The 26,277-nt window shown below is 36.2% G+C and overlaps 1 protein-coding gene across 2 annotated transcripts in view; it reads left to right on the top strand.

The window, feature by feature from the left end:
* The window catches only part of LOC148500833 (cadherin-8), a 434,715-nt gene that overhangs the window by 34,304 nt on the left and 374,134 nt on the right, over positions 1–26,277 (top strand). Inside the window, exons 3-4 of one of the 2 annotated variants that reach the window (XM_088451277.1) lie at positions 4,064–4,281; positions 14,563–15,014. In XM_088451277.1, coding sequence (XP_088307403.1) covers positions 14,730–15,014 — 285 coding nt within the window. In that variant the 5' untranslated portion in view covers positions 4,064–4,281; positions 14,563–14,729. Of the gene's footprint in view, positions 1–4,063; positions 4,282–4,441; positions 4,467–14,562; positions 15,015–26,277 lie in introns of those variants that run through there. The other variant, XM_088451278.1, reaches the window with a different exon arrangement.

The following is a 26,277-nucleotide window of genomic DNA, read 5'->3' as shown; positions in this document are numbered from 1 at the left end:
CTGTTTGGTTGGGGTACAATCGTCAATGTAAAGGTCAATAGTCAAGGGGTCGACACCAAATGGTCGACATGCAACAGGAAGACGGGGACAAAAGGGCGGCAGTTACAAAAGGTTGAAAGACAAAAGTTAGACAGTGCAGAAGGTCTACAGGGTTAAAAATTTGACAGTTTCAAATGGTCGACACATATGTTGTTGATACAAAAATGGTCAACACATTTTATTTGTTATTTAACTCTAATCCTAACCCTCTCCCTAGTGCCTAACCCTTTCCCTCCCCCTAGTGCCTAACCCTAATCCTCCAACAAGTGCCTAAACATAACCTTAGCCTAAACCTAACCCTCCCCCAAGAGCCTAACCCTAATCGTCCCCTCCAGCAGCCTAAACCTCCCCTAAGTGCCTAACCTAACCGTCCCCTCCAGCAGCCTAAACCTCCCCCAAGTGCCTAACCCTAACCTTTAAAATGTTGAAAAGCTTTAAAAAAGTTGACAATTTTTGTGTCGAGAATATGTGTGTTGACCATTTTTACCTGTGGACTTTTTAAACCTGACAACCTTCTGCATTGTCGACCTTTTGTCAGTCAACCAATTGCATGTCGATCATCTGGTGTTGACCCATTAACTGTCAACCTTTACATTGTCAATCTTCTATTGGGATACCGCCCTGTGTGATTGGGCAGTTTAAAGAGGACCAGTGGAGACGTTGTCCATAGCTACAAATCAGCTTCTAGTTATTATTTCTCAAGTACAGTCTGTAATAGGTTAGCTGATTGGCTGCTATGGGCAATTTCTCCTTCTGTCCCCTTTAAAATGTTTGGAACAGGTCCCCATTGAGCCTTTGTCTGCAGCCAGTGGTATTTGATGTTGTTGTTTATGAAGGGGAACACAATACTGTGTACAGTATTATACTTTATTTTTAAACAGAATTGTAATAAAAAGAGCATAAAGCAGATCTGACTAGGAGGCCATAGCAAAAAAAGTCTAAAACGTATTTGCAAACTCTCCCAGGATTTTTAAGAGACTCCTAATTTTGGGAGCGTTCTACCAGAATATCGGGAGAGTATACAAGGATCCCACCCTCTACTTCCATGGAGTCGGTGCTGTGGGGCATGAAATTTCTCTGTGAATTGGAACATCATTTCCCAGCCCCTTAAAAGTGGGTACACACTTGTGCGACCAGTAATCCTATCGATGTCCAGTAACACCCTGGATATCGCATAATTGCCGGTATACACTGCAGCGATTAATGAAGGACGGAACGATCACTAGTTCCATCCTTCATTAACATGCATGGCGCAGCGGGCGATATCGCCAGGTTTGATGTGCAGCACATCAAACCTGACAACATTGAATGCGACCGCGGAATCTGCCACATTGGAACGACATTGCTCCGATGTGTACCAGGCATTAGACGTACTGCAGCTAATCATGGCATTCTACAACAGGGGTTGATGGTGACACAATTCTCTGCATTAGGTCAATGAATGAATGTTTGCCTTTAGCATCACAGCTTGATAAAGCTCCTGGCATGTGGGGGGAGGCAGATAAATGGAGCAAGTTGGGTAAAAACAACAAGACTGATGGTCTGTACTACAGATCTAAAAGTAGCACAGCAGAGAGTTATAACTTATGCAAGTACTGTATCTGCCAATGCACATAATGTATTCATGAATGTATTATCAACATTATAGTTATACAGAGAGTTCATCTTTATTACAATAATGCTACTTTAAAGTTTAAACAATAAAGATTTTTTTTTTTTAATGGGAGCAGATGCACACTCTGGACAAGTTCATCCACTGTGTGAAATGATTAATGTTTTCCATATGCAGTGTATTACTTATTTATGTGTTATTTTTAGTATTTGATGTTCCCTTATCGTTTTGTCTTTGGCATGTTTGAGAGAACTAGCAGTCACAAGAATACTGTACTTCTGTATTGAGACAGATGGCATTGTATCTACTGCTATGAGCAGAGTGTGTTCCTGTATGTGTCTTCTAGCTCCCCCTAGTGGATACAGAGGTGGTCTTTGTTGGCAGAAACCAAGTAAGGTCATTTAAGCGGATAACATATTCTGTCATGTGCCAGGTTCCTACATTGGCTGCACTGTTTCTCATGTTTCAGAGCTCAGCAGGATATTTCCCTTGTGTCTTTTAATACCTAAAAATATATAGCAGACATAAAATCAATAGATTAACCATATCTTTATCATTTGTAGCATCAGAGCATCTTGGTGTAACTTAATATATTATCATTCAATTTCTTTTATAATTTTAGTGAACATAACCAAGCATGATTGCAATAAAAGTGATGCCTTATTCTGAGTAGTGTTATTCAATTAAGTTATTATCAAGGTTATAATTAAGTTATAAATGTAAAACAGATATTTTGATGATGTTGAAGATGGTAAAAAATAATGTTATAAATAAAACTACTGGAGTTAAAACATTTTTATCAGAATATAATAACAACTGAAATACATATAACAACAACCTATGCTGTAAGTAATAAAAGTAATAATATTTATTATTATTATTATTATTATTATTATTATTATTATTATTATTATTATTATTATTATTATTATATTAGAAGTAGCAGAACAATGAATGCAAATAAAAAATGGGCATATGGAAATGAGAGCAAAATCTAGTAAGGTTTATGCCTAAACTGCTTACAATTTATGTTCTGTGTGTAGTAAATATTATTTCAGCACCATTACTAATTAAATCTAACACAGTTTGAGCAGGCACTGTGTGAACACACTGTGACTCCCATTGTGGATAAAGCAATGAGCAAATGAGAGGAAGCATGTAAATGACTATGTTGATCCAGCAAGTGTTTATTATGTAAAGAGATAATAATGATACTTTCATTTCAAGATTGCATCTGCTTAATTTTTTTTCTATTTAGAGATAGATGATGTTTTGGAGAATAAGGGGTTAAGAGATAAAGTACCATACTGTATGTGTATATCCAGGTATAAAACAATAATGATTGATTGCACAAAGTCTAAACTGATTAACTATTTAAGTACCAAAGAGTGGGGTCTGAAAAGCCATGGTTGGATGACACCAAGAACAGTTATTTGAGAAATACAGATGAAATTACTTGTTTTATATATTAAGGATTTATAGAGAAACCCTTCTGTGTTCTCTGCTTGTAGTTTTTTTTTTTATTTGTCTCCAGCCGTGACAGATTGACTGAGGTGGCTGGGGTTCAGTTGCCCCCTAGGCTAAGAGGTTTTTAATGATTGCTGTCACATGAGAGGTCAAATCATTCAACAAGGTCACTGTGAAACCGGTGGCTGCTGCACAACCTCTTGGGAGGCCGACACTATTAATCACATGTCTGTCTCATGAAAACATACTCTGCTGATGGAAAACAAACAAACAAACAACATTAATGTTAAATGTCAGCCGTGCTTTAGAAAAGAGGTTCTGCAGCAGCTGATTTCTTGCCTTTTCACAAGCTTCGCTGTCAGCAGCCTAGTTTAGGCACACATGATTGCCTACCAGTTGCAAATCTGCCAACCTGCCCTTGTTGCTTTGCACAGGTTGTGTTAAAAGGCCAAAACTGCTTAATTGCACATAAAAATTGAATTCATATGTATATTTGCAGAAAGACAGAGAGAGATAGGCATGCAGATCCTACAGCATATACAAAGAATTTTGAAGCTGTCAGCAAGTGAAGGGTTACTAGTTGTATACAAGTATACTGGGCAGGCGATGATTGAATCAACAGCGACAAGAAAAGTTGGGCACTTCACTTGAGATGATAATAATAAAAAAAAAAAATCCATCCATGAATTTCCAAACAGCAGACCAGCCTCCTAGCCTAGCAGCCCAATAAGAGCTGTCAGGGGAGGCTCTGTAAGATCACTTTCTCACAACCCTTCACTGTTTTGCTCAGCAGCCAGGCACATTGGAACAGCTCACTGATAAAATTCAAGGATTTACTGGGAATATCCCTGCTTTTCAGTTTTTTTATCTCTCTCTCTCTCTCTTTCTCTCTCTCTCTCCCTCTCTCTCTCTCTCTGTCTGGAGCTACACTGCTGATGTGTTCAGAGAGAGCTAGCTGGAACTGCATCTTACCATCAGGACATATAGAGCTTGAGAGTGTCAGTCTCTCCATCAGCATGAAAAGGCGCAGGAGCGCACAGTGAGTGAGGGCTGTTCATACACCAGGGATCCGGCTTGTTACCCTCATCTCTGTGAAGTAGATTCCTTTTCATTCATTCTTAACTGTGGGCTGCAGGTGGAGACGTTGCCTGATCACCGCTACAGTAAGTATTCACCTTTTTCATTGCTTATGTTTGTTGGGCAATTGAGGCTACTTTGCAGGGGTCTCACACAATCTCCCTCACACTGAGAGTTATCTTGATAAATGGCTAGGTCTGTTTGCCACAGTCTGGTATTATTCAGCCTCCCTGCAGTAAGTGCTGATGAAAACATCATTCCCTGTTTGCAGGTGATTATCCATCTTTTTTTTTTAAAGGTATCAGAGAGACTTTGTTGGGCTTCTTGTGTGCGGGGTGCTTCTACCCTTCCATTGTATTATTTTTCTTTTTGTATTTGAGTTATTCACCCTCTGCATTTTTTTGACCAGATGTCAGTATGCATTCATGCTCTGAAATGGTTTGCAGTGTCCGTGCTGAGAATAAATATCGCTCAACATCCTCACATGCAAATTGCTGGAGAGCGATGTGCATTGAGGGGGAGCAAGGTTGTGAATATTATCAGTCATCATTTTATTTTTGAAAGGGGGCACCGACGTGGGTGGGGAACCAGTTGCAATGAAAGACCTGTAAGATTTACACCTACTGCATGACACTTGGATGGAGGGAACTAGAACATTTAGATCATCTTATATGATTTGATTGCAGCAGAGACTTCGCTGCCTGTCGTATTCTTGCTACAGGTAACAAGTTCCTATATTTTTCCCCATCCCCTCAGCTGCTTAGAAAACACAGCAATCCAAAACTTAGTCCAGCTATTCTATGGCAGTTTAGCAGCAATATCAAAATATGGAGTGACGGCTAGACATGGATTTAAACACTTATAGATCGCTGTCCCTTGGAGTGTTCTGTCTAGTGATCACTGTACGGTATCTTGTCTCCATATTATGGCACTTGGAAAAATGGTGCATTCAGATAAAAAAAAAAAAAATTAAACCACCTTTCTTCCTTTAGACCAGTGACATCTGCTATTTAACATAGCCGGTCTTAATCCGCAAAACACCCTTCCATTGCAAAACTATTTCCGAAATACCTGCAGACTCTCGCAGCACCAAGGGTTAAAATTTTGAATTCCACAGTGCTGCTGCGGCACCATGCAAATCTGGAAATGCTCGACAGTGTATGAGCATCTAATTTAATTATGCAAAACCATCTAAAGGGCAAAAGGAAAATAAATAGTGATAAAACAACATATGAACACATGCACGTTAGCCAAATAAAAATGTCAGGTTTTAGCACGAATGTTTGGCAGTGTTTATATTCAACAGGTTTCCAAATATCCCAGACTGTATTTATTAACATATCAAGGAGGCATGCCAAAACTAAGAACTATTTTGGGTGGACATTAGAAATCTTTGCAAATTTATTTTAGTTTAAGACCTGTTGGGGGTTCAGTGATGCAAAGAGAGATTTGTGTTGTGTCTCTGTGCTCAGCCTTCAGCAGTACTTACAGACTAAACCATGTTATTATCATCAACACAATGGTTCCATGCACATGTTGAGCTTCGTGGATCTGTCAGAAATGGACAAAAAGTTGGCATTGAGCAAAAGACAGACAGTTCTTCGAACCAATCAGATTATAGATTGTGTTTCACTAGGTAGGACCTGTAAATGTGCAACAGATTACAAGCACAGACATTTAAAACAATAGTTTACATTTGAAAAACAACTTTTTGAACTTTATGAACTTGCAGACCTAAAAAAAGTGCAGTTGGGTGATTTTTGAGATCCATTACATTTAAGAAGTGTTGATCCCTCTTCAAGCAGAGCATAGATTTAATCCAACAAGCCACTGGGATTCAGAGTTACCATTAGCGGTCTGTCCTTTCCTTAATTATTTTTGGCATAGCAGAGCACAGTCAATACCTTTCTGAAACTTGATACATAGGCAACTTGAATCAGTTGCATTTAGGCTGAGCTGTTGCATTAAAAACTATGCAATGAAGGCTGGTGTACATACAGTAGGGAAGGGTTCCTGTCCTGTTATGCTTTTAGTAATGTAAATAGTTGATGTTACTGTATAATTTTACCGTACAGTATTGAGATGTTTTAACAATATCTCATTTGAAACTGGATATAGCATTACAGACACCAGGGAAGCTGCCCGTCACCAAAAGTGGAAGATATAAAATGGTACATGGCATATATATATATATATATATATATATATATATATATTTATATATATATTAACCTACTCAATGCCAAGGTCTAAGCATAACATAGCTTAGTGGTGAAACGGAAGTCAGCTGTACAGCTGTAAGGATTGAAAGGTGGAAAACGATAAGGCAAAAGCATTGCTTATAATCCTTTTAACGACATAACCGATATTGGGAGAGATCGGGGAAATATATAAATAAATGTCTTACTTTCCATTACCTTCAGTTTTTAAAATATGATTCTGGTGGCATCTTCGAGAACATACTTTGAGTCATGCTTGAGAAAAAGGCATTTACTGCCTGTCATCTCATACATAATTATTGATTCTCTGCCACTGTTCAGCAAAGAAATAAGCACCTTAAAGGACTGTAAAAAGTTCTGTTTTTTTTTTTTTTAAATGAATGAGCAGAGATACTGTAGATGTGTTGAAACTTAAGAGACCCCTGTCATATTCAGGGTAGTAGGTCACCCCCTCTGATACTAAAATTCTTCTGAGAATTGGGTTACTGTTCAGTCTTTACTATGAAGGTTTTCTGAAAGTTGGGTGTTCGACTGTTACCGTCAAAAAACAGCAATTAAAAAAACAAAATGAATTTAAAATACTCTAAGTAAAATACCCTTGTTTTATCATGACAGTTATAAGTACTACTGGAATCATTTTGAGATAAAGTCTCATACTCAACTGATGCAAAGTTGTGTTGATGACAATAATAATGAGAATAATAATCAAAATAAAAACAATGATTTATATTTGGGTTTGGGAAGGGGTAATGTCAGGTGACCGAAGATAAACTTCTTTCATACAATAAAATTCTCATGATTTCTTGGTTTTCTACTATCCTATCCTAGAAAAGGAAAGTTATAGTAGCTTTCTGGGTGTTATTTTCCAACCAAACACAGTATTACAGATTTAATATATTCCTAATCATGAGGGAATTAGCATTATAGCTCACCTCTTGCTCATGTATAGCAGCCAAAGTCCCAGTTATAAGTCCCTTTAGTTGGCAAAGGATCAGAAATGCTCTAAGGCCAATTGTGTTGTTCCATTATTGTCACACCTTGATTTAATTCTATAATTATATCCTCATTCTAATTTTGACAAAGATTTTTTTATTTTTTAATAATGGCCTTTTGGGGAAAGGCTGCAGTATAACACTTTCAGAGTTACATACCAACAGGGAATAGTAAGCTCAAGGGATTTTGGGTCGGGTGTCAACAAAGGGATACCGATCTGAAGTTTGTAAAGAGTGGTAGGGTGCTAGGACTTTCAATGTGTATGTTCAATTTCTACAACAGCTAGCTTTGTGCATGACAAAATGCACTATTAACTGGGGTGAAAAATGTAAAAACCTCAGCTCATTATATTTACAACACTGCTGATGTGATTGAACTTTTAAAGCTGGTTCTAGTGGATGCAATTACTTATAGTATGTGTTCTTCAAAATTATTTTATATAAATAATTGTTGGTTGACAATACAGATTAAATACTTAGCCATAATTAATACATCTTCACTGCTAAAAGGTAATACAATTAAAATAATTTATAACACTTAGCCATTATTGTGTCAGCTCGTTCATTTGATCCAATGTCTTTAATGTAACTGGGCACCTCTGCATATTTGACAAAAGCTGTCATATATATCTTTACCTGATTACTGACAGTTTCTGTTTAGGCTTCGATAGATCAAAACTCTCATTTGCAGTACAAAAAAATAATGCTGTAGTTTGGCCAGTGTGTTCATGGAGAAAGAAAATGGTTAATTTTGCAGACATAGCAAAACCAGTGTGTGAACTACGTTTGTTTGCGTACATCAGTGTGTCCTTCAGCAGGTCTTCCAAACTATAGTGAAGTCCAACATAGACAGACAGAGTTCAACGCGCCATAAGGGTTTTCAATATTAAATAGGAGATAGAAACAGCTTGATTTAGTTCAACTGAAATATGTGAGTACTGTATTCCTCTATATATAAAAGTAACTTGTCAGAAGCAGAGTTCATGGGAGCAAATATCTACAGGAACAGCGTTCTGTGAAAGCAGTAACAGGTCATACTACATCCAGTTTTCAGGCTATTCTTGTTTCGGAAAACTGCAACTTAATGCTGGAATAGTATGTATGACTTGTTCCTTGTTGGTGTGTTCTGTGGAGAGTTAGTAAAATTAATAGTCTACAAATCCTACAAAAAACTAGAGAATAGTATATAAGGATAAATTTTGTCCTTCTAGATGGGAAAAGTATGTATTGTACAGTAGTTCGATACGCTGAATAATTTTAAGACCTCCCTGGTTCCACTTGAGCTATAAGTGTAATGTTACACTTATAAACAATTTAGAGCCTTGTGCAATTATTGATATCCCTTAAGTTAGAATTGTCAATAACCGTAATTGATGATGCTATTCTAAATCGTTGTAACTAGAACACATGAAGAATTCCTACTTAAGCTGTTTTATTTGTATTAAAAATGTATACATTTGAATTGCATTTCCTACAGTTTAAGTTACCCTACACAGGTATTTTTTCATGCCTGGATTGATTTCTTTATGCAGTTCTTATTCACAAAAGTTATCTTTTTATGCCAGTCATAATCATTATTAATATCTTTAAAGGGATAGTCATTTAGTTCTAGATACTGAACCATCCTCAATACTCAAGGTACATGCATAGTTATTGACAAAAGTGTAGGTTTCATGAGCTTAATTGTGAAAGTAGAGGGATCTTGAAACCTCTTAACACAGAGTCAGAAGAATAAACCATTAAAAAAGATCCAACTATATGGGGCAAAGTTTTCGAGTGTACCTGCTGTACATCATTTCACGACTGTCAACAATATCAGTTTTAAGTTAAGTTCAACTTGGGTGGCTGATTACTTGGCTTTGTAGAGGTGTGTTCCACTCTTCAAAGGATTTATTTTCTTGCGTGAAAGAGAATTTTTGTTGGAGAATAACATAAGAAAAAAAAGATAAACACAGAGGTGATTCAGAATGATAATTCTCTGCAGAGGTTCATTCACCAGTTCTCAATATATTGTTTTCTACTGCAGTAATTTCATGAAGTGCTGTCGGTGGCACAAGAGGGCACCATTTTTGTACAATTGCCCTTTTCTATGTGCTGAGACCCAAAGTAAGGTCCTTTTATGTAATGTTAGTTTTTTTGCTTTGTGTCTTTGATCTATCTGTCTACTTATGTTATGCATGTGACTTTTTTTTATCTTATTTTGTTGTCTTTATTACACTAGTAGTAGTGACCTAGTGCTTAGTTGTAATTATAATACATAATATCCTTGTGATTCAGGTGCAAATTTTAGAAGTTATATTTTCAAGGACCACAACTACCAGAATTGCATCTAGCATACTGCCATACTGTACCCTGTACTGTCAGCACATGTATAATGATATATTGCAATAAAGGCATGCTTGAAGCACTGTTTATCTGATGGGAGTCATATTGTACTCACAATGCTCTCAATGTGGTAATCCCTTATTCTGCTGTGTAGTAGAATGTACAATACATCTCAATGCCCTGTTCCCCGATTGGTGGTTATATACTTGTTGTATTAAGCATTGAATATCATTTCACACATTTCAGCTCTCCATTTACATATTATCTTAATTAAAAATCTAGATCCCATACAGTAAAGTGCTTGCCTTATATGTTATATACATACGTGTGGCCAGAAACATGTGCCAAATTCTATTTCATGTGTAAAATGTATCACATTTTATTTAATTTGAAGGACGAAAGAACACTTTATTCTATCCTTCCGGGAGAACATACATTAAACATGACTGTGTTCTCTTCCAGATGCCCATCGCTGCTTGCTGTGTTCCTACCTACAGTACATATTAATTCATTATTGAAATACATGGTGGGAAAAGTAGATTCTCTTAAAAGGAAAAGGTTATCGGTGAACATCTGTAACAATGGCTTTCTAAGCATAGCTGTCAGCGCAATACAAATCAGACATGCAAGGTGTAGTGTTGTTCCACAGCTACAAGACAACCACTGTATGTTCATGCATCTCAAAGAAATGCATTATATCTATTAATATCTATCTATACCATGGCCCAGTCTCGCATTCTCTTCTGAAAGGGAATCCCCAAGCATGTTGCCCAATTCCAAACCTCTCTATTGATCATTGAGTGCAATATATATATAATATAATATTGCAGTAAAGTTGGGTCCCTTGACAGGGGCTGCAAGCTTAAATGCATTTATCAATTCATGAACCAAAACTCCACTGTCTATTATTATTGTTGTTAGTTATTATGGCGAGTGCAGAGCCCCTGTGATTTATGTGATTTCTATGTATATATTGTGTGCGTATGTGTATGTATATGTGTATATATATATATATATATGTGTGTGTGTGTGTGTAGAAAGAGAGAGACATAAAGAGTAATCAATCCCTTTGTCTCTCTCTTTCTCTCTCTCTCTCTGTATATATAAGTATGTTTATACATAAACACACATATTTATACATACTGTACATGTATTTAGACAGTATACTGTATGTACTTTTATGGTTCTGTTCGTTTAGTAGAAGGCAAGGGGTGTTGCATATAAATTGTATTAACATAGAGTTATTTAAACATGTGAACACTACAATTAGATTCCCTGGCAAAGCTTTGTGCTTATTAATTAAATACATGTATTTAAGTCACAAGAAAGACAATGAAAATTTCTACCACCTCATAAAACACAATAATTAAAGGAAACCTCTGTACAGGTTTACATGTCTAGTGTAATGATTATCTAGTTTCATTAGGGCCCGGGGACTTCCAGCAAGGCAATAGGAGTAATATTTGGTGATATACATAATGATCAAAATCATTTGTGGAATTGATTGTATTCTATTTAAATATGATTTCTCCGTTTCCAAAAGAGCAAAAGATAGTGAAGGAAATTGCCTTGTCTAATGTATTTAGAAAAGCTTTGTAAAAGGGTTAAATGAAGTGAGGAAATATTTCGGAAAGTGGTATGTGGGGGGATATATGTGAAAATGCTGTAAAACATGGCAAAACAGAGTTTGAGACTATTATAATTGTGAATAGGGAATTCTCAATGGCTCCACGTTTTATCCCAGCTTTTCTTTGCTCTACAGTATTTTCATAAATGCCTTCCAGTGAGGTTTTACTGTGATAAATTACCATTGTACAGTGATCTAGCATTGTTGGATTAACCTCTGTACTCTTACTATAATATACACGTGATACTTATTTGTCTTATTTATATGGTCACTGCACTCTATGGTGACTTTTATATACCTATCATTTACAATACTGGGTATGTTTTGCTTTATATAATCAAAAGACAATGGCTCCTAATCATTTTGATGTAGAGATATCCAATTAATGCTTTGTGATACCACTGTCAGAATATACAAAGCTCGAAAAGTGGAGCTGCAGAAAATAGAAGTACAGCTAAAAAATAAATATTAGCCTATATTTATATATTATAAATTATATATATTTATATATTTTAATAAATATGGTTCCCTCATATATTTGCCCCAAATATTTCAAAGGAGTGTTACCAATCCCCCACCCCCTTCAAATGACAATCAGTGCTTTTGACAGACATTTTATTTAATAGAAGGTCACATACTATTAGTTGTGGCGAGATACATTTCTATGTTATAATATGTAAGTATCTATGTTCCTAAATGTAACTTCACTCCATCAAACTGTCACATGGCATTGTAGCACCCACTTTTATTCCAAAGAACTGGCCAAAACCAGGGATTCCCAACTCCACTCCTCCAGTACGACCAACAGGTCATGTTTTGTGGATTTCTTTCTATTTTTCTGAGAAATCCTCAAAACATGACCTGTCAGGAGAACTTGAGGGTTGAGGTTGAGAACCACTGGTCAAGAGTATTGCCCTAAACTATAAATCTAGGGAAAATGTTAATTGATCCACTTTGTAACTAAAGATGTAACTATGTTTACTTGTATTTTAAATGAATCCTGTTCCATGCAATAGTCTTAAAATAAACTTAACAACTAAGAGAGATAACCTACCTATACCATGTTAATAATTGAGGCAGAAAAATAAAGCCTTATGTTACAGAAATGTGTACAAATTATGCAAGCCAATATAAAATAACAATATGAAGATCCAGAGTCATACATTTGTGGGATTTGAAGTATGTAGAAAAACCATCCTAACGTCATGTGAGACCAGCCAGATAAATAACCCTCTGCTCACATAATAGACTACAATTCATAGATTCAAATAGAACAGTGGAAATTTGTCTTTGATTAAAATAGACATAGCAGTTTTCCACATCCTTTCATAAAACCCTGGTGATTAGGGTCACCTGGGCAGCTGTGTCGCCTATCTGATGACCTCTTAAGGTTAGGTTTATAAGCGATATGTTGGTTAACTGTTAATTATGCTTACACAAGCGGAAAGTCACTTTACATGCCTAACCAGAAACACCAGAGCTCTCTATCTTCTTACGTGACAAAGCACTTCAATATGAATGGCAGAATAAGAAGAACTATATGCTGAAGATTTGTTTTATGTGTATAATACATATCAAACGCGTGCCAAGTTGCTCACAGAAGTAATGAATTGCTCTCTCAATAAGCCTGCAGTAGAGGAGAATAAAGTCATTACTGTAAAATGTGTGGAACACTTTAGAAGGCAATGGGCCCAAACTATCAGTTATTTCAGAACACTTCCAAAACAAATCTTTATCACTGAAACAAACACCCAAAAGAATGAGTTTCGAACCACAAAGTGGAGCACATTTTGTAATTTTTGCTCTTTTCATCGCAGTGTTGCAGGAATGTGTTTACTACATATGCACATAAATGGGCAAATCTGTTTCACTCTAAATATCTGTCACTCAAATCAATTTCTAGTAAATATCTGTTATTCAACAGTACAATTAGGTGTATTTTCTAAAAGTCTATATGCACCCAATAGAGCTGAAAATAGATACTAACATAACATAGGTGACTATTTACTAAGCCTTGGCTAGAGATAAAGTGGACGGATATAAAGTACCAGCCAACCAGCCCCTAACTGTCATTTTCAAACACAGCCTGTGACATGGCAGTTAGGAGCTGATTGGCTGGTACATATTCTCCGTTACTTTTATCTCCATCCAAGCCTTAGTAAATAGACCCCATAGACCCTTATATCATCGATCATTTCAATTCCAAGACTATACTGGGAAGGGTCAGTAATGATGTGGGACTAAAGAGAGGTGCCTGCCTCTGGATTTAATGACCGCAGCGCCCCTTCATTCAGAAGGGGTTTCTCCGAGCAGTATTTTAGATCCTGACACTGTCCCCTAACAGTACTTCTGTATACAGCCCATTTGGTGTATTTTTTGGCACAAGCTAGAGTTTGAGCTAAGGTGGGCACTTAAGAAGTAAGCATTTGCTGATGCAGTTTATATATTCTTACTGTACAATGTAGCGCTGTTTCTTATTAGTTGCTCGTCTGCCATTATGATCTCTTTTAAACTGCATGGGGGCTGTTATATATTGCTAATGCAATGGCAATTCCACAATTCAATCCCTACTGTGAAATATATGGATATTAGATGCCAGAGGTTTTCTGTGGCCATATATAAGCACAAAGCTGTAATACTTTCTTACAGGTCACAGGAATCCAAATGATCTACCACTATCATTAATAATTTACAGTAGGGGTGGATATTTTCTTATTATATACAAGTTTCCCGATTGAATTCTACAGTAATGACATCAGAACCCATTTTATACACATATTTACATCACTTGTGTACTATAGTCTAATAATAAAGATTTTTTTCACTTGTGATGTAAATAAGATTTAAAAAAAAAGTTAGTTGTATTAGGCCAGGTAATGGACTGTCTTGGAAATATGGCAGCATGCTGTAAAGCAGCTGAGATATGAATTTCCAAATAAACAAAGCTGATATGACAACCAATCAAGGGTAATCTGTTAATTATAGTTCTTTAAAATGTGAAGAATCTTTGCTAGTATTTTTGGCTAATTTCTTATACTATTCTTTCCTACTTGTTTGCATTTTTTTGTCTATCTGTCTGCTATAAAAGCTTAAATTTTGGTTTTATGATTACTGTTAACTGTGAAAACATGGTATGTTATGCTATATAAATTTGGTTCACTCATTTCCTTTGTCTTTCTGTTTTTTTCTTTTTTTAATTTGAAGGGAAACATCAATGAATAATATTCCAAACGCGTCATGTCCTGTGAATGTGGACTATTTGTGCTTGTGTTTATTGAGCAGTAAACACTCGGATCAGCTGCAAGTAAATATCTCTCTCTGCGTGATGAATTGGATGGCTGCAATCTGGATGTAAGCAGAACAATCATTTCATGTTGTCCGTGTTCCCTGTAACTTGTGTCAAAATGCCTGAAAGACTTGGGGAAACATTCATGGATGTTTGGACTCCATTAATCATATTATGGATTGCTGTTCTTCCTCATGTTTATATGGCTCCGAGGAATGATTCCTATGTACTTTCGACTGATGCCACTATGGAACTTGATGGAGTCGCTGATGAACAGAAAGTGTTAAACAGATCCAAGAGAGGCTGGGTATGGAATCAAATGTTCGTGTTGGAAGAGTTTTCTGGACCTGAACCAATACTAGTTGGAAGGGTAAGTTCTGGATTTTCAGTCATTCACATTATTGCCGCTTTTACATTACATTATAAAGTTAATTTATATTATTCTGAAAAGTTGCTTGTTATGAATAATAATGTTCTCTTATTTTAAATACAAGTTTTCCCACTCTTTATTAATTAGTAGTACCATGGAAAATACCATTAAAATTGTTTTTTTTATTATTATTATTATTATGTTTTATTTATGTAAGAAACATTTTCATAATCTGTTCAGTAATTGGCACTTTTTACTTACTGTTGCTGAACAGTATTTTATTTGACTGCACTGAGCAAACAATATGGCAGCATCTATACCTATTAATACATATGTAAAAGACTCTGTAGATTACTATGTCTCTATGTTTCACTGAACTTATATTAGGTAAATGGTGCCTACCCACCATGTTCATTTGTTTGTCACAAAAGAATGACTTGATCATTAAGCAACTTGAAGGAAAGTTTTCATTAAATATCTTGGCCCGGAACATGTGATTAATATGAAGCGATCATTGTTTCGATCACTGCAAGCATAAGATTTGGATTGCAAAAGTGATTATTTAGGAACCCACATATTATACAATGATTGTCCCCGTTTGGTTACAGTGTCAGCTTATTGTCAAGCTTACTGTGACTAATATCTGAGAACAATATTATATAAAATAATATTTTATTACACTATTATATATGTTACTATTGTGACTATTATGTGTGTAGATATATTTTATCACTTGCAATAGATATGACATGAGTATTACTATCCTTACATTTTATAATAGATCAGATAAATGTGAGGTTTAGAATAAGAAATGATTCCAGCACCATGGACAGCGTGATGCTCACTGATTTACATTCTGTGCCCACTCTGGAGTAATGCACTACACTGAAGTTTGTCATTACGTTAGACTAACTTACTATCAATTTGTAGCTTGTCTGCTTCCAAAACAGTTTGATCTGATATCTGTTTTGGTTTACAGTCTTATACCAATAATTAATTTTAACCCCCAAAGAAAGCATTTATAAGACCTACGTTTGGTGAATCTATGGATAGATGAAAATGTATATATGGCCACTAGCTCTAATGCTCATTGTTGCCTATTTTTTTATTCATTTTTTTTTCTCGATCACTCTTCTTCTGTCCCCTTCCACTCTCTCTCTCTCTACCCCCAACACTTTATCCCCACCTTATTCTCTCTCTCTACCCCCAACACTTTATCCCCACCTCATTCTCTCTCTCTCCTTGACACTTTTCCCCCACTCCCTCCTTTTCTGTCTTCTCCTCCCCCGACACTTTCTCCCCAACTCTCCATCTAAGGCATATCTATAGAATGTCAGGCTATGCATTGCTGAACAGAACCCTGTAATTTGCACCAAGAATAATCTGGACAAGTGCATCCTGGTGATGATGACAAATATTAAACCTATTATATGTATAAAGAGCGAGTGCACTGCAAATATGTGTAGAACTCATGCCCTGGGTATTTTTGAATGAAGAAACTTATACTTTAAGTGTATTATTCATCTCACTGCAAATGACAAAAACATCTCATACTGTGTTTATCTCGAAACAGGATTATTTTTTCTAAATGAAGAGCATGTAACAGCAATTTCTTAAATATATTGTCTGTTTTTTTTCTCAGTATATAATGCATAAATGTACATTATAAACATATTCTGGACACATCAGTTAAATAAAACCTGATATGTCTTTCCTTTTATAGTCATTAGAAAAATTGCTGTGTTTTCACAGTTTTATTCTATATTTACTAATTGTAATGAATGATGAAGATGTCATATTTTTAGTGTGTTTATGATTGTAATAGGCAAGTGCAGTGTCCCAGACTCCATGGTGCTATAGACAGTCTAATAAAGGCTGCAATATGAAATGCTTCCACTAGAGTTATCAGATCCACAGCTACTGTGTTACTAAGCCAAGAGCATGTACGTGCTATTAGTAAAGAGCACACTTCTTTATCTGAAAGAAATCAGCAGCAAATTAGTGAATACGCTTTTGCTGCAATTATTATAACAGCAAATAGATACTGTAGTTAGGTTTCATAGGTAAGGAAAAAATAAAACAAAATTATTTAACATTGTTATGTACAGTATGAAAAAAAACCACGGCTACAATGATTGGAGTACTCTTGAGAATTTGTAAAAATTGTTTTTAAATTGGCATGAAAAGAAAAATGTGATCTAAGAATCCAGTTCCCCCCTTCATCACTTTACTCAGAGGTGTTACTTAAAGAGCCACTGTTTGACATTGATATATAGCAAAGACTGTGTATTACTGAGATGAATACTATATAATAACAAAAGTCTTTATACTTAGTTATTTATGTCCACCATACTCTCTGTCACTCCTCTGCAGAAGGTTGCCATGGTATTAGCTAAGGGCTTCTGCCTAATGTTAATAGGCAGAGTTTGACTGACAGATTTCCATACTTGCTGTTAAGAAATGCACAGTATGGATTGGTTGATTCATAGACAGTACTAGGGTCAGCAATATTGCAGCAACTCAAAGGCATGCATTATCAGCTTGAGATCCCATTAGAACACTGTCTTATGTAAACATGTGAGAGGAGATTCAACTTAGTGTGTTAAAATTAAAACTTTATAATATACACTATGTAGACAAAAGTGATTGGACACTGACAGCAAATAGATCAATGAGCGTTTACTTTGTAGGTCTACCACATGCAGTTATTACTGAAGACACCCTTCTTGGCAAACTATCCACAAGTTCCTGGACACTAGCAGGTGGCATGTTATGACCAACTGTGACACTGAAGAATGTTGAGTCGGCCTAGAATGCACCCTTCACTTCAATTCATCACAGGTGTTCTCAATAGGGTTAAGATCTGGACTCTGAGCTGGCCAGTCCATCCAGGTTGCCGAATTTTCTGTATACCAGTCCAGCATCACCCTGGCAACATGACATGTGGAATTGTCATCCTGATAAAAACATTTGTTGTTTCCATAGAACTGCAAATGCATGGGCCTCCCTACAAAGTTTTCTTTTTGAAACTGCCACATTAGTGGTCATTTGGAACTCGTGTGCAATGGTATGCATGGTATGTATTTCACTTGCACGGGGGTGTCCAATCACTTTTGTCTATATAGTGTAGCTGCAGTGGAATATCAGGGTAACACTAAACAGCATAATATATAATCATGATTCATATCTGCAAATATCAGTGTTGAGCTTTAGTGATCCTTTAAATTGCATCCATCGCCTGCACAGTAAAGGCAGCCATTTTGTGGGCTGATCCAATGACATGAGTTATCTGCTATTTGCACTGCATACAGTGAGAGCATCATGGACCTTTTAATTGAAGATAAAATATCATAATAAATAAGCAGTACAAGTGTGTGCCACATCGCTTTGTGGTAAATTTATGTGAATGTGTGTAGTTCAGCAGATACTAATTTATTGGTATGTGAACCTGTTAAAACATCTTGCACTCAGTCTCAAAATGTAGAATCAGCAGATATAGATATTTAATTATCTCTGCTCTTGAGCTGTAGGATGCAAAAAAAACAATCTGAAAAAATGTTATCATAAATATGAAGCACATTATGGATGCCGGAAATTAGACCTCCACTGCAAGCTGAGCCTTGTTAGAGATCCCTTCAGCTCTCTTTATAAGACACCTCATGCTGTACTGCACTGAAGGAAGTCTTAATGCTAAGATATTTTAATGATACCATAGTCTGAATAAAGAATGAACTGTCCATGATAAAATTAAAGCACACAATGATGTTATACAAATAACAAGGCATAATCATATCCCATAATAAAACATGATGTTCAAGATTCTTCACATTAGTGCCTTCCTCCTCTGGAAAATACTAGCCATCGAACTTATTGCTCGTTAAACTTGACAATTATATGAGAGCTGTATTTTGTTACAGTTGTAGCCAGTGCAATTATTCATTACCGAGTTTTAGTAGAGCAAGTTTTTTACTCACCTACAGATATTACATTTTGTTTAATTTAGGCAACTTCGAAAAAGACAAAGCCCAGCAGGTTTCTTGGGTACTGTAAATATTTTTTAAATGTTTTGATTTTTTTCAGGATGAAATTTAGACAAAGACTGGTTTCCTTGGTACAGAATTAACATTTTTATATCACAAGACAGGGAAAGAACGGGCAAAAAAAATCTGAATTTAAGAAGGAAATACTAGAAATTACATTCAATTCATATTTTTAAAAAATATAGTGAGCATATTGACCTATCAGGCAACATACTGTACATTCTTTTTGTGACTGTTACTATTTTTGATTGATGAAATATTCTTAAATATGCCAATACACTGGCATGAAAAACATTATTTTGTTGATAACCCAAAGCATTAACTTTCATATTGCCCGCTGTAATTTAATCAATTGGGAAAATAGGAACAATCAAATATAAGAGAGATATAAAGACAGTTGTAAACAAATAATACAGCAAGTAATAAAACCATTCTAATAGTCACAAAAATCATGTTGAAATGATGGGTTACACCATGAAATGCTGTGTTGAATAGATCAAACAATGTTTATATTCATAGATGTAGTAATTTCTACATCTGTTTATATATGTGTGCATGAGCATGTTTTCTGCTCTGAGTTTTATTCATTGTCCCTTCTCCTGTCTAGAGAACTTCATTGGGGTTGAGACCCAATCCTGGTAACGTTGACCTCCTAGTAGAGGCACAGTACCTTTCCAGTACCTTTCTGAGTTTTTTCTGCTTTGTTCTCTAAAAATACAATGGCAGAGTTGGTTGGTCTGATGTGTGCACACTAGTGACCCAATTGGTCCGTAATGGTCACTTGATGAAGCCATGCAACCAGTAATTATGGGACTCTTGCTGCCAGATAATCTGTCTAGTTTTTACAAATTGATCTTGATTGCTGACAAATTTAGGCCCAGATGTGTAATTTTATCAATTTTTGTCTAAAAGTTCAGTGTGAGACAGTGAGCAGAAATACTGTCAGTCAATGTCCAAACCATGACCTAATGGGAGCTCTGAGGCTGTTAAGTTTTTCTTCTGCCTGAGTGCTGCTTAAAAGTCTTAAACTGAACCAATGGTATTGGTGCACCATTTCATTCTATATATAGGAGAGGCAGGTGTGCCCTATCATCCCCTGACTTTGTTATAGCTTATCCCTGAGAAAAATGGGTTTGCTTTATCTTCTAAATTACAGTATGTCTGTAATACTCTCAGATATACTCCCTCCTCAATGTATTTGCTTTTTTATGCCTTCATCATTGTTATGCCTGACATTTTCTACCTTGTTGCAAACTTGTACATAACAGCTGTACAAATGGAGGCTGTACTGTTACCAACAGTAGATCAAGATAATCGTAGACATACTCGTTCCAAACTAAATCATGCTACCACCTTACCTCTGTCTTCACCGAGTTTCTAATCAGACAAGTTTTATAACCCAAAGGGAAGGGAATCAGGGAATTGATTTGAGCACAGGATGAAGCGTTAATAGGATAAATTTTATAGATATAAATTAGTCCACATGACTAGTTATTACACCTTGGTATAGGTATCATAGGTCTCAAGTGTGGAGGTGCTCCCCTTGAGAGTATATATACATGGTAAAGAGTCAAGAAAATAAAAAAACTCTCTCTTTTTGGGGGCACTCTATCGCAATGTTGCTGTTTGGTAAATTATTAAATACTTAACATTTATTAGGTATACATTAAAAAAGATCATATCCGCCTTCTAGCATATATATTATGTAAATAACACAAACATATATCAAAACACACAAACATATATCAATAAAAGTTATACTGATTAGGAAAGCAGAGTGAAATATTTCAGGAAAATAACAAGAAGTAAAATGATGTTGTGATCATCAAATGTGTTACTGAATACACTGCAATATGACTTGTTTCATCCAGTAATTCCTTGATATCTTATGGTGCTGTACCCAATCAATATTCAAATTCCTATGGTTGTCAACATACAGTAATTATTCTAAACGTTATCGTGGTACCATGACCAGTCATTTCTAACAGCAGACACACAGGTAAAGCAAAATATGTTTTAGTCCTTCTTTTTAATTAAGAAGGAAATATCTAAATTGTATATGTGAATGAGCTCCCAATAATCATGCGGTCAAAATTCTCCAAGTGATCACATTCTGGAAGGATATAATTGTGCACTTATTAAGTGATTTCCCAAATGGCATGAAGCAGATATCTTTTTATACATGAACAGATCACCGGATGGCCGTTTATGGAAAAGAAGAATCAGGTACCATTAAGAGAGTATATAGTGACATAGGAAAGAGATGATAGAATAAACTACGCCCTTTAGTCAGGTATCAAAACAGTAGCTGCTGCATGTCATTATGTTTAGGACAGTGAATGACATGTGAGCGTGCTGTTAGATTACTCAGGGGTAGGAATAAGTATATAGAACATCTACTTTTAGGCCAAGTTAGAAAAAAGGAAGCTGGTATGGGTAGAGCAGGAACCTATTAAAAAAAGCCTCTACTGAGAGTGTCTGTAAAAGAGAAAGTATGCCAGTGTATTATGGAGGTGCAGATACCATAGTATATGATCGGAGCTAGTGCTGCTGCCACTCATATGCCGCTAGGGCTGTGGTGAGTGGTGAGAAGCACAGCTTTGTATACAATGATAAGAAGGAAGTAAATTCCAGCTGCACTTGTGACAATACAGAGTGAGCAGCGCTCTGTCTGCCTATAGATATTGCAGAGCTGCCTGCTCTCACATGTAAATCGGTCACCTCGTGCGCTTTGAAAGATAAAAAGTGAAAGGTACCTGTTTGCTCACAATGAGACCAGCATGGGATAAAAGTAAATTTGCTGTGGGGAGTCCATTTGTGTGCTGCTGAAGGATATCCTGTCTGTACACAGCGGGAGTCCACAGGTCTGAGACGCGCGTTTCGCAACTGCTTCCTCCGTCAGATTCCGGTAACAGAGACACAGGTGATTTTTAACCTGTGTCATAGCCTATCGGAGAGTCAGTCATTTTGTGTATAGTTGTATGCCGCTTTGTAATTGGTCATAGTGACCTCTCTCCTTATTGGCCAGATTAGGGGGATGGGAAAGGATGAGTCACTTCAAGTTCGCCACTCTACAAATATTTACTTTTAAGAGATGCCAATGATGTAAAAATTGCTTTGGTGTGAATATCAGTTAAATTAATATTTCAGTTATAAGTTACTGTTTAAATAAAATGTTCCATAGAGTCAAACAAAAGATTTTTTTTTTTTTTTCAAACATACACTTTATATGCCAATGTTGGTTAACCTATAAATATACTTTAGGTTTTCTAATTACCTTTTATTGATATAGTAAGAGTAGCAGTAATAATAATAATAATAATAATAATAATAAATTGGAATAGTAGCAGTAATGAGCCAAAAGTAAAATTAAAACAAAGACCAAAGCAAACGGTGAAAGTATTTGTTTATCAGAGCTTACATTCTACAGAGAAACACATATTTTGGCTGATCTTAGATTGGAGAGCGACAGTCAGTTAAATTACAATGCTGGCTAAATCACGCCTAGGATTTTTTTATGAGTACATTTTAAGTAAATACATAGTAAATGTATTTTTTTCAATAACACTAGAGGCAGTTGAGTTCAAATATATGAGAAAAGAAGGACCTGGTAGCCCAATTACTCTCTGAGTACTGTCTAAGTAAAACCGTTATAGCAATATAAATATTTATTATTGGAGAGAGAAAAACAATCAACTATAAAACTGTATTACTCCAACTCTGTATCATGAATGCTGTAGACATTATTTAAAGCATTGGTCACCAACCTTAATTGGGGTGTGAACTACTCAAGAAAAATGAAACCTCTTGAAGAGGTACTAACATACAAAAATTTGGCTAATAACCGAAAAATTCAAGATCATTTAATGAAACTGAAAAAAATGTTTAATAGAACAATGCATTTAATTAATACAGTGATATTGTTGAACACTTCACTTTTAAATTACTGGATCCAAGGAATTAAGTACAGTAGAGGAGCAAAAGATATAGGCAAGGCTGTTGTGGAATTTTTTGGCCGGGCTGGGTAGGAGTCACTAGCCCCAAATGCAGTTCACTCCTCTGATGTCCAGATATTGTAGATCACGTATTGTCGCCCTATGGCAATCACCTGATGCGCTTCCCCATCACTCCACCCACAGCTTTGTCAGAGGTCACTTCCTCCTAGTTGACTCAGCAGTACTGCAGCTAGGAGTGCTACCCAAATTACAGCCACGAGCTACCGGTTGAAGACCACTGATTTAAAGTATATGTTGGTATGTAGTGGAAGTCCCTATGAAATCATGTGATCACTCAGAGATTGAATGTTTCTTGAATGCACACTGAGCATGCTCCTGCCAGTACATTGACTGCCCCAGAATATGGCTAACTTCCTGCTTTTTCTCAAAACTGCCAGTGGAAATTGCTTCCATGAATGCTTTTGGCCACTTTTGGACAATTCTCCATTAATATAGCACCACTCTTGTAGAAGTTGTGGAAGAAAGGAACTTTTGTGCAATGTTTTAAGTTGCAACAGTATATTTTGCTTCCTTTCAATGTTTTTCTTTTTTACTTTTATGGAGCTTCAAGCTCGCCACTCTACAAATTTACCATCTGCCTTTTAACTTGTTATTGGGTCTTTTTACGTATAAATATATACTGCTACAGGATCTTTGACCCAGTTTTACTCATTCAGAAATAGCATGTGATTGACCCTAAGGCTAGTCGAAATGTCTAGAGACATTCTTTTTGCTACATCTGTTTGGCCATGAAAATAAAGAGGTTTAATTGTTTAAGTAAATATCTTTCGCTCTCTTGTCAGTATAACAATAATTGCTCTGCAAATTTGCATTTATTTGAGTTAATGGTTCCATTAGTAAGATTAAGGACAATATGTACATATTTTTTTTAGAAATTACTATAGTTTATACAAGGTTTTATTCCTTTTGAAAAAAATACAAAATAAATATATACACTTTAATCCATAAAAAATATATTACCAAAACACATTTATCAATTTACTAAACTTTGTTGAAGGCACTAGTAGTCTCAGCCATTTACTTTATTTTTGTTACTGTCACACAGAGATGCGGAAAATGGGTTAGCAACACATTGGCACAGTATTGACAACCCTCTGGATGCCAGTTCTACCATTTTTTTGTAGCTTAGCTCCTCTTTTCAAAAACTCAGTGTCTCCTTCCTTTAGATTTAGGTCTACCTCCCCTATGGGAGACTTGATGCAATAGTTTTAACCTTGCTCCCACACACACATACAGCTTGTTGATTGGCAGTGATATTAGAGATTGCAGCAGTCCACTCCTGCTGTGCAACCTTAACTGTCGCTGCCAGATACTTAGCTGCTACTACAATGATTGGTGGATAAAGCACAGGTGATTAGTGTCACAAAGCAGGTCTGATGATTGACAGATGAACTTAAACACCCTACCATCTGATGTATGGCTACTCCCTTATTGCAAGATAAACTCTAATGGAAAATGACATGGAGGCATATATATGTGGAAAATAAAAGGTCAGCTTTATTTATTTATAATGAAGTAATTATCAGAATGGATAAAAGAAAGGATGGATAATGCATGGTGGCAAAGAAAGAACCCACTAAGCAATATCACCATCTGCAAAACTCCTCCTCCACCTAGATGGGAGGTCAATTGCCAACCCATCACCTCAACTCATGTTATCCACCTCCCAAACAAATGACACAGAAAAAGCCCATCTGAAACATTGATGCCGCTGAGCCCAATAGGTTTGCATCAGCCTAACCCGTGTATTGTTAGAGAGAGCACCTCAAGCACTAAAAGGCATATAGTGACTGCTACTGTTCTTTCCCACCATAAAAGTTGACACTACAACAACCAAACTAAGGCAGGGCAGGTGGAAAAATCCCTGGCAGAATACAAACCTTGTGCTATTAATTGTATGCTTTTATTTATCATATACGCATTGAACCTTTTTTATCCCATTGTATTTCATTATTGTTTTGACAACTAATGAAATTGTGTTTTTTTAGTCCAAAATATGCTATGAATTGGATGCTATTATTTATCATTGTTCTTGGAAGTGTAATGAATACCGTATGGTTATAATATGACTGTAAGCATATTTGTACTGCACTTGACACTTTCATAAATCTAGATTAGGCGACACCCGGCAGGGGTTAACCCAAATCATGCTTTTAGGCTTAGGTCTGAATTTGTGTTTATTTAATGCATTTTTGGTTTAACTTGATCTACTTAAGTAGCATGTTTATTCATTGATTTAATCACACTGTTGAAGCACTTTTGAACATATCTGCACTGCACATATGTGTGGTCTAGACTTGTATTTTTTGATTGATATAACTTGATTCACTTTACACACTGTTGCACTTTACAACATACCCACTAGGGCCCTATACACAAGGGGGGTATTCAATTAGGTGCGAAAAGTCAATTTCTGCAGAAAAGTTTAGCTGGTGACATCGTTTCGCCAGGTGAAAACTTTTCCCCGTATTCAATTCCATAGACTTTTTGCCAGTGCAGAAAGTAAATGCATTGGAATTGGCAAAAAAGATTTGCCTATGAAAGCTGTCGGAAAAAAGTGCAGAATTGGGGTTTTGTGTGACAAACTTAAAAACTAGCGAAATAGACTCAAGGGGGTCACCAAATGCCCAATGTGTTTTTAGGATTGCAGGTGTTTGCGGCAGGTGGATTTTTTAAGTTTTTTAATACTTCACTTTAGCAACAATATGCTAGCACCCATTTTTGTATACCCCAAGTTTGCTGGGACAACTTATTCAGGAAAAAAAATGCTAAATGCTATTCTTCACCACTTCTGCAAAAACGCTATTTAACAGCTATTGAGATAAATTTAAGTACCCCAAATACCTTCAACAGGCCTATTCGGGGGTATCTAGAGAGATCCCCAATGTCAGTGCATCTTTTGGGGGTTGTCAGGCTGATTTCCCCAAATCTGACAGGACTTTTTGCTGGTTTTGAATTCGCCGGGATCCGTTATCACTGATTTGGACTTGAATAAGGGTATACGTGGGGACGAGCGCGATACTTCTCCGCATGGAAAACCAGCGATGACGGTGAAAAGTCCAGCATGTGAAAAGTACGGGACTTTTTGCTTCTAATTGAATATGCCCCAATGTCTCTTTGTTAGAAAACATGCCAGTCACTTGAACTAGTTATACCTATCCACATATATATATATATATATATATATATATATATTACTATGTTGGT

This window comes from Taudactylus pleione, unplaced genomic scaffold, assembly GCF_031769625.1.
Source record: "Taudactylus pleione unplaced genomic scaffold, aTauple2 ptg000545l, whole genome shotgun sequence".
Classification (NCBI taxonomy): domain Eukaryota; kingdom Metazoa; phylum Chordata; class Amphibia; order Anura; family Myobatrachidae; genus Taudactylus; species Taudactylus pleione.
The sequence above is the reverse complement of the archived record's forward strand: the minus strand, read 5'-3'. Positions and strand labels throughout refer to the sequence as shown.